Source organism: Thunnus albacares, chromosome 20 (genome assembly GCF_914725855.1).
Source record: "Thunnus albacares chromosome 20, fThuAlb1.1, whole genome shotgun sequence".
Taxonomy (NCBI): domain Eukaryota; kingdom Metazoa; phylum Chordata; class Actinopteri; order Scombriformes; family Scombridae; genus Thunnus; species Thunnus albacares.
In genome coordinates, this window is record NC_058125.1 from 24485743 (window position 1) to 24495906 (window position 10164).

At 39.5% G+C, this 10164-nt stretch overlaps 1 protein-coding gene across 2 annotated transcripts in view; it reads right to left on the reverse strand.

Moving 5' to 3' along the window:
* The window catches only part of grid1b (glutamate receptor, ionotropic, delta 1b), a 288771-nt gene extending 284325 nt beyond the window's left edge, over window positions 1-4446 (reverse strand). The window contains exon 1 of one of the 2 annotated variants that reach the window (XM_044338603.1): window positions 3980-4446. In XM_044338603.1, coding sequence (XP_044194538.1) covers window positions 3980-4319 — 340 coding nt within the window. In that variant the 5' untranslated portion in view covers window positions 4320-4446. The remainder of the gene's footprint in view (window positions 1-3979) is intronic. The other variant, XM_044338602.1, reaches the window with a different exon arrangement.
* Window positions 4447-10164: the final 5718 nt, after the last annotated feature.

The following is a 10164-nucleotide window of genomic DNA, read 5'->3' on the forward strand; positions in this document are numbered from 1 at the left end:
CATATTATTGATTGTCTAAAATAATTTAAAATGTGTTTTGGATTCAGAAATGTGAAACACTTCAGGTCAGATCCAATAATTCTCTCTGAAATGGGTTCAAAGGAACTAAAACATGACAACACGAATCTGAAAATGGTGCATGATACATCTAAAGTAACAAAACCGAGACTAAAAGATTAACTACAGCCAGGCTGATAAATCTGCTCGCACCGCTGCCAAGAACAGGGAAGGTCAACCATGTGCTAAAAAAATGTGGAGGTTTTGTGCGGCCATGCTTGTCCTCCAAGACAAGATTAGTGTGAAATTGTGTGGTGTTGAAATCCAGCAAAAAAGTGCTTTAATGCTTCCTGTTGTGAGTGCAGACTCTTAACATCGCCTTGGGCTTTACCACGCAAGGGTCAAATGCCCCCAAATCCATCATCAGGATCGGAGGCGGGCCAGGTGCAAAAGAAGGTTAGAACAAAGAAATCAAACTAACAAATCTGCCATTGGAGAAAGAGTTTTTTTTTTTGATTGTGTAAGTCCTCCAAAAAATGTAAGCAGCAAAAAATGCATTAATGTGAGTATTTATGGATGCCTTCACAGTGTGGTGCTGGAGAAGGAAAGTTCTCCTCTGCAGCCTCATTGCTGTTTTTTAGTCTTAATGTTCACTGAGCTGCCGGTTCGTTATTAAAGGATTCAGATCCTGGCCTGCAGCTACTGATGCACTTACTCTAAATCACTCTGGATAAGAGTATCTGAGAGGCTAAATGCCTGCATCTGTCTATATCCTTATATTGTAATTGCCACAATCCTGTATCGATTACGCTCAAAAATCCATTGGGCCTAATGTGATTTCATTAAGATACAGTCCAAGTAAGCTATTCCAAACAAATACACCAGACAGGAGAGTCAATCTCTCAAGTTTTGCTGCAACACCCAGTCATGGAAATCTTTCCAAAGCCAGAAAACATTGAAAAACATTCTGGCAGCCTGCAGTTATCCCTAATGCCTTTTCAATTATTTGACTACATGTGGTCTGCCATTTCTGTATTCAGATGCAAAGTTTGAGATGAATGAAACAATCTAAATCTACAGAACTAAAGCAAGTGAAGAACTAAAATATAAAACTGGACGCCATTCATCATTAGAACACTTGGGTTACATTTGATTCAAGACCTAAAAACTTCTACTTTAATTGCACAGTAAGTGCTGACGGTTACTACTTTATCCAAGTAATTGGCCATAAAGAGCCAAAGTGAAACCAGAACTTCCAGAGTTCTGCTCCAGAAGTAGGAAAATCATTCAAAATCTCAATGACGTTTGTAGTTACGCAAATAACTAAAAATCCAGTCTTGGATCTCAACAGTATATCATGTTGTTAACTCCATATCTAAAGATAAAGATGGTATTTAACTGCCTTTAACACTCTCCATCTCCCATGAGTCCTGGACCATATGACGCAGCACGACAGAAGAGTCGAGTCCTTTAGCAAGACGAGTGTCTGTGGTTAGTTCACACAGGAAAGAAGGAAGTGAATGATGTAGAAGTTTTTAGAGAGCAGAGATTACAGCTTGTTATTTTTTTTATGGGTATGAACAAAACTAATTTGGAGCCAATTTGACTTAAGCCAGTAAAAGCTGGTGGGACACAGTCTAGACAGGAAGAAGAAAGAAGTTATCTGTTCATGTAGAGAAACAGCAGTATTTTTACTGCTAAATGCACAGATAAGGAGCACCATCATGAAACCCAAAAATATAACAAAACAGAGCAGCAGTTACCGCCGGAGGTACAAATATCAACTAATCTGTGTGAGCACAAGTTCAGATTCAGTTTCATTATCTCTGCCAGACGTAACCCTGGAGGAGATCATGTGGTCGGTCGTGACTCGTGTGTATCTGTCTGCAGCTGATCTCACATTCTACTGGAGCCATCAGCCTAATTTTATTGCACATTTATGACATTAGGACCTCTCATGGTTGCTGTGATTCACAATTTTTGAAAAACCTATTTTATAACATCCTTTACTGCTCTGTTTTATGCCGCTATTGACTACTGACTCCTCTTAACCGGCCGGTAGGGGCAGCAAGTGATCAACAACTTCTTGTTCTGAATCTTGTTTCCACTCAGGATAACCAATCATGCCTTGTTGCCATGTTAGATCAATCAGTGCCGAATTTTGTTACCTTGAGAGCCGAGTTGTGTTGTGAATTCAAACAAATCTTGATAATATTCTTTATGAGCCCATCATAAAGCTTAGACTTTCATTTTTCAGCAGTCCTCGCCATTTTACAATATGCGTTACGACATAGAAAAAGGCATTTCTGGTAATCGGCTAGGCTGAAAACAAGGTTGCAGGCCACATTTTGGCCTTTGTCGTGGCTCAAAAACTGACATCCATAGAAAAGTTTGGTCTCATCTTGAACTGGAGCATCTGCAGATTAATTCCATACCTGATATGTTATGATCCACTAAAGTTTGTCACAATATGAGATGAATAAATGCCTGTTTTTGTTATCTTCGCCGCCATCTTGACTGTACTCCAAGTTATTTACTGTCCTCTATAGAGGAAATCTACTTTTACAGTCTATACACAAGTAACAGTCAAAACAGGGTATAAACAAACAAGAACAGTCTGTTACAGTGTGCCCAGGGCATACACACAGATAGAATTTATGTGTCTAAACCTGTGTGTGTATATGTGTTTGTTTCTTTGCTTCGGCTCCGTCTAAAAAGAGCAGGTGAGTCATCAAGAAGTCGCGGCACCCAGCTGTGATACTACACAGAATGTTAAGATAACGTCGCCGCTCAAACCCTGAGAAGAAACAAGCATCCCACAGAGTTCAAACACAGGAAACAACAAACATTGCAGCAAACCAATACCAGGGAAAATGAGAAAGAAAATAGTGACATAAAGTCAAGATATCCGTGTCAAAACCAGTAGGGAAATATAACTCTAAAGTATGACACAAGAGACACATTTTTTATTGATGCTTAGGAGGCACACACAGAATAAAAAAGCAGAAAATGAACTTTTAAGAGGCTGTATTAATATAAACATATAATTACCAACCTTGAGACAAATCTCAACATGTAGATTAAAAGCTGCATATACTGCTCTGCTGCTGAATAAGAAGTGAAATACTATTTTAACGTAATGTGTGTTGATTGACAAATCTCAGTAAAACAGCAACTTGGTAATCACGGTGCTTATTTTGTAATATTTCAATGAACACCTCTCTCCATCTTGTTAAAATGGTTCATGGAGTGTGAGGACTATAATTATATACCCCAACAAAGTCTGATTTGTTTTATTTTATAATATATTAGTGTTGTCAACGAACCCAAACCTAAATTGACTTTTTAAGGCAGACTAATTTCTGATGAGTGATGTATCAATTAAAATAAAAAAAGCTTAAGATGTGTCTGAAACAGGCAACATATCAACTGACTATTTCAAATTATGCTCCACATCTATTTTCAAGTACTATAAGACTTCTAAACATAAGATCTAAAGTTGTAAACAGAGTTTCTGTCTTTCCTTCAGTGTGATCACTAGCAAAGCCACAATCGCTCTTCCGCTGATGATTCACTTGAGAAAGAACCAGTATCACAACACATGAGAGGACACAGAAACCACAAAATCATTTATGTCTTAAAGCTAGACTAAAATTCACCATATTTTACATCTGAGATTTGTAAACCAGTTAGAAATTGCTTCATTAAAAAGAGCATCTGGCTCCAATAATAGCCAGATGTGCTATTGTGAATTTCAAGACTTCATAATGATCCAGTTCCACAATCAAACACAAACACCTGCATTTAGTTTGTCCTCTACAACAAATAGCAGCTGTAACAGCTACTTGTTAAATTTCCATCAGCAACATTCCTCCAAAATTTCCACAAATCGCAATAATCAAAACTTTCAAGTTTCACTCACAGCCCCGAAAATCAAATTCCTCAATCCGGCACAGCGACAGCGAATCAGTCGATCACTTACCGTACTCGATGTCGTAGAACACGATGAATTTCTGCCAGCGCAGCTCCTCCACCAGTGTCAGCATGACGTCGTTGAGGCGGACCGGCGGCCGAGCGGCCAGCGTGTAGCGCTGCCCCCCGGGGCTCGGGTTGAACTGGCAGGCGGTCCGTGGCGATCCCTCGCTGTTCCTCTGGATGTACAGGTGAGGGATGTGCATGGCGTCCGTCAGAGACTGCAGCGCGCTGGCTGACGCGCAGCCCGTCGAGGTAACCAACGCCAAGATGCCCTGGTTCATCAGCTCGCAGGCTGGAGGGGGGAAGGAGAGAAGAAAAAGGTAAGAGGTTGAGGAGTGCAAAATCATTCCTAGGAAATGTGGACAAAATTGTGATTCATCCAGCAGAAAGAGGAAACAACTGAGACGGCAATTAATGTCACTGAGGACCAACTATATTTTTAAAACTTGGCACAACACAATTTCCTAAAATACCATCAAAAACACAAACTCTGAAAATCCTATAAACACATTAATCAGTGCATCCATGGATGACTGCCAAAGGCTGTATACAAAAGCCCAGTTATAATGTTAAATGATATCCTGACCCTTCACTGGGCTCTGCAGTGGCTCTCAGACTGCATCGTCATAAATCTACTGAACCGTCTGACAGGTAACACCATTGTTTACCCCTGCTCTGGTCTACATCTGAACTCTGCCTCTGGATCCAGAAGAGAGCAGATACTCGGATGAATAGACAAACCACACATCCAGTCTGCTGAGGCTAAGCTAAGGCATGAATGTGAATGTCTCAGTCTGTCATCAGCTCCAGTTTGTGGAGAATAAACTACAAACCAAATACCAAAACTTATGGAATAAAAAGCTCTCCACACATTCAGAGACTGAACAGTACAGTAAGCAGATATTTGTCTCTACTTCTGAACAAACTTCAAACAGAGATGCTTCATCTAGTGCAGACACATGTATGACAACCTTTAACAGTTTTTTCTTTGGTCCTACAACAACAAAACACAAATATCTTTACCTGCTACTCAGCTCCTAAACACTTCCCTCCAAAACAACAGTTAGCTTGCATTGTTTAGCTAACATCTGTGCTAACTGGCAATCAAAGCCAAAATGAGCAACCTCTACCATCAACAAATGGAGACATAACCACACGTTTCCAAACTCCCAAAACCCATACTCTCACAAAATTACACACATAAAGACAAACAAGTGAATCAGTTTCTAGGAAAGATGATTATCAAAATCTAACAGCATTCATCAGTGGTAGCAACAGGCTACAAACAAACAAGCCACTGCTAACATCAGCTTCCACAGGGAGGACCTTTCCTTTTCCAAACCATTTCCTTGTTAACTCAGTATAGCTGCATCCTCCAACAGCACTGAAAGCTCCACAAAATACACAAGACATCACGTTTCTGAACACAAGGGGCTATTGCCTGATCATGTCATATTGGAGTTAGCGTAACTTTGAGTTTCTGACTTATATATAACATTCATGTCAACCTCCAAGCCCTAATTAAGGCTGGGAACCTCAAATATATCTGACTTGGCGCTTAATGATACACAGGTGCCTGCAAACCAAACAAACATGGCCACAAGTTCATCATTCATTATAATTAAACCCACATTTATTGGCTGTAATGTAATTTTACCAATGCACAATATTTTAAACCCTCATACATTCAACTCAGTTATCATACAACCTTCCTGAGTTGTCAGATGACGTGAACACTTGCAAGTCCTACATACAGGCACAATATTAGAGTTATTTCTTTAAATCCACGGCCATTTTTCAGTCCCTCCCTGCCCTAAACTGTCCTACATTATCCTTGCTCAAGAATATTTTGGCTCTGTACTCTTTACCTTGAGGAACAACATGCAATTATGTGTCTATCATGTGTATCTCTTGAGTGTTTCTAAGCACTTTGCTGTGTCTCCAGGTATGTCGCCCCTTGAAAAGAGGCCTGTTTTACACCCTGGCAAAGTAAAAAGAAGTGAGAATTTACCTGAACACGTGTGTGTGCTCTACATTTATCCACTTACTAAGACTCTGGGGAGATGAAATAGGTTGCAGCAAACATGAATGTAATCCTTCACTTCAGGTGTGTTTTCCCTTTTCAACACTTAGCTTCTTCTTCTTGGCTCTGAATCTCTTCTACAACCATTTTTCTCTTCCACGCTGGTGTTGACGTACCCCATAAAAGCTCCCCAACGCTCAGTCCAGCCTCCAAACACCCATGTTGCACCGACCCCACAATATTATTAAGTGCTGCCTCTAAAACTGCAACCTTCCGAGTTCCACTTCCTGCTGAGACATTTTCACTCTGTACTTTTATATCGTTAGACAGTGACAGTGTAATCTCCAACCTTGCCTTTGCACATTTAAACTCTTCTGTTAAACGAGATATGAAGCTCTGAAATCCCTCTACTGTACACACACACACACACACACACTGCTGAGGCAGCACGAGGCTCCCAGCTAATCATTCTCTCTAGGCTCCCTCCCTTTGAAACAGGTACATCAAACATTGTTTGGGGCCACGAAAGTCAGAGCAGGAGGCCAAACTGCAGACGCCACAGTTTGAGTTTACCTGGGAGCCTTGACTTCTTTATGCTGTTACTGAACATATTTTAATGTTTGCAAGATACGTCCCTTGAAATTTATGAACTTCAAAAAGGTTCAGACACAATTTTATTCTTTGGGATCGCCTACACCAGCAAACAACAGCACTGCTTGTTTGTTCAAACACTTCAAACAGCCTGTTACAGTCCTCTCTTAATGCTGTCGTAGAAGAATGATGTTTATATAGGTCAAAATGGTTTTGCCTCATGATTTTTGGAAGCTGTTGCACACAAAGCACAGGACATTGACACATCCTGCATCCCATATGTGCAGTTAGGTTTAGGCAACAAAAACAAAAATCAAAACCATGCAACTCAGTTATGATTAATGTTAGATATTGTAGGAAATATATTATCTTTGAACAATATCTAGATTTGTTCAGATTGAGCATTTTGTGACATTGAAGATTTGTTCACTAGAAATGTTTCCTCATCATCTTGGTAAAAATATCACGAGGGCAGCATTGATCGATAGATTCTTTATTGTCATTGTATTAATACACAACAAAATACAGTTCGGCAGCAATGCTTAGTGCAGCAGCTTGGATAAAACTGAATAAATAGAGAATAAAATAAAGTAGTTAAATCTGATAAATTATTATACAAAATGTTGGAGAGCGCCGCCATCTTGGATCATTACGTTTCTTTCAAAACATATTTGCTGTTGAGTATTCATACAATATAAATGTAATGTTTAGAAGAGTCTCTGAGTTACATTTCTAAGTAGCAAAGGTGGAAATAATGTTTTATTGTTACACCATCGCGAAACATCTCAGGGAGGAGGTTGGGATGGACGAAGTCAGTCAACATCGATAACTTCTGACGATGATGGTGATGTTTTCTTGACTTCATCCATCATCACAATCTCTCACAGCTTAACTAAGGAGTTTTAGTTGCTTAAAACTAATTGGCCATATACATATAACTTAAACGTACAGGGTTTTGGATAACAGTGGTTTACTGCAGTACTAACAATGTGGCAGCGAGGCTGCTCTCCACTGCTGGAGACCTAATGTTAGTGACACAATGGAGCACTCTTTGCTTCTTTTTCTTTTTGGCTTAACTTCCAGGTATGTTAAATATATCATTTCAGTGGACTACGGGCATGAGAGAATGATTTGACACACTGAAGTAAGAGCATGAATAGAGTGTCTCCCTTTCCATTTACCAGGTTGAGAAACAGTTTTGAACTGAGAATTGATTCTGAATTGAATCGTGACACTAAGAGTCAGAACTGAATCATGTCAAGTGTCTGTTCTCTCTATTCCTAGTTCAACTTCTAGAATAAAAGAAGAATAAAATGCTTGTTATTTTGAAGGATTTTAAGTTTAAATCTCCCGTTAAGAGCCAAACTTCTACTTTTCTTCACAACATTGCCCCTCATATTTGTGAGACATGTGAAGATCCCCCCCCCCCTCTCCTACCTGTGTCTTTCCCTGACAGGCAGACAACTGCAGTTTAATCCTCTCAGTAGCCTTTGATCTCTGGTTAAAGCCCCATTTTCTCTGCAGGAGAAGATCTGTCTGGACTAAAAGGTCAAGAGATTCTCCTAAGGGCAGCAGACATGTTATCACTGATCTCCCTCCATGGAAGGGAAAAAAAAAACATGCAGAGGTAGAGGAGCATGAAGCGCAGCCAGGTAGTTTTTCCAGGAAAAAAAAAAAAAAAAAAACTGAAAAAGAAAAGAAAATGCAGCGGCAGAACAGCTGGCTGGTCACAGGGACCCTGCTGCTTAATGTTTGATGAGTCAAACTTGGCTGAACTTGGGCTCAATCTCTCCGAGCTGAGAACAAACAGAGGACAGAGCAATGGAGAGGATCATCAACATTCAGCCTTTTCCCTTTTGCGAGTCGTGCTTCGTCAGCATCCGGCAGTTACAGGAAGTGATGACGAGGCGATAATTCCACCAGAAAAAAAAATTAAATTGTCTAAACGATAATGAGACAAATTTGGCTTCTGTAAAAGTGGAGTTAATGAACTTGCACTGAAGCATTTAGAGAGTATTAGTGAATGTTTTGTTTGTTTTTTTTTACTAAAAGCCCACCAGATAAGATTGGAATCTGGCTCACTGGATCAATTTAATATAAATAAATCAGTCTGTCGCTGCTAATCCCCTCACATGGTGGAGGTCAGGATGTGGAGTTTCCTCAACAGCTCCAGGCGGACTCTTTAAGTCTTCGAAAACAGCCTTAAGGAGCCGTTAATCCACCTGCACAAAGTTTATTATCTCGGCTTTCGGTGGAGAGTTTTAGTGTCATATGATGTATGTTTGTTGTAGCAAAAAATGACTCAAGTTTTCCTTTTTTCCCTCTTATTGTCACCAATTCACCAAATTCTGCCTTTACTGGTTTTCTACCATTTCTCAAAGCCTTTTTAAGCACTCCACCTACATTTTTTTACTCAATAGTCACCAAATTTGATGCAAAATACATTTGAAATAAACTTTGATGACTTATTAAATGTCTGGGTTGGAGCCAGACTTACCTGCTGTGTGCTACAGCAAAATAAAATAATTCAACAGCTGTGAGTCAGAAATTTTGCACAAACTGTGTTGGCAGATATCAGACTAATATTAGATTAATTTCCATGTATGGCAAATCTGATTTGCACCATTTGTGTTCAGAAAAACTGAGAATTACACCACTTTTATCAGAATGTATACACACACACAGGATGATGGACATGTGCTGAAATGTTTCAGTGCTTTTGGGTCTTCATGCTTCAAAAGTTCACTCCCTTATTGACTTGAGGATAAAGACCAAAAATGAAGCAGTTTGGTTTAAAAAAGGGGAACATTGACACAAACAAGAAATGGGAACGCTGACTAAAGTAAAAGCACTGGAAGAATATGACCATTATTTTAAATTAAAGCTTTTATGTTGTTGCATTGACAAAAAAAATACAGTTATTTTCTGAGGCTTTGTCCAATTTGACAAAGTGGTTGGATGTTTTCCAAAGGAAATTATATTTATGTGTGCAATACACAATTATTACCCTGCAATTAATAACATTTCTTTATCAAGTGTACCCTTTTAAATTCATTAATGAAGCAAATGTACTCTTTTTAAATGTCAAAGCTGCGTTAATGTATTTTTCTGTCAAGAATGAAACAGTTGAAACATCCAGCAGACACACAGCAACATGATCACCCCTTTGTAGTGGTGTTTATGTCCATCTGATGAATGTAAGTCCATTATCAACTCTACTTTTAGCTCTGGTTTGGTCTCCACCAACTCCTCAGAGAAAAAGTATCTGGCTCTTAAGCTGCCAAACGTTTCACTTTCTTCACCAGTGAGTCTCTAAGTTTACTTGTCTGCTGTTTGCTGCTGAGCAGGTTGTGTGCAGTTGGGCTTCTCTCAGAGAGCTTGTTTGCTGAAAACAGCTGCTGGAAACAGAGCTGACGAGAGCCGGGTTACATGCCAGAAAACTCAAACAATAACAATAATGTAGAGATGATGGGAGCTGTGAAGTTGCTTGTAATTCATGTAGTAGTCATTTAACCTCTTTAAATCAACCGTACACTCAAAAACGTGTTTCTCTTCTTGTTCCTTCAGCTGGATGTTTG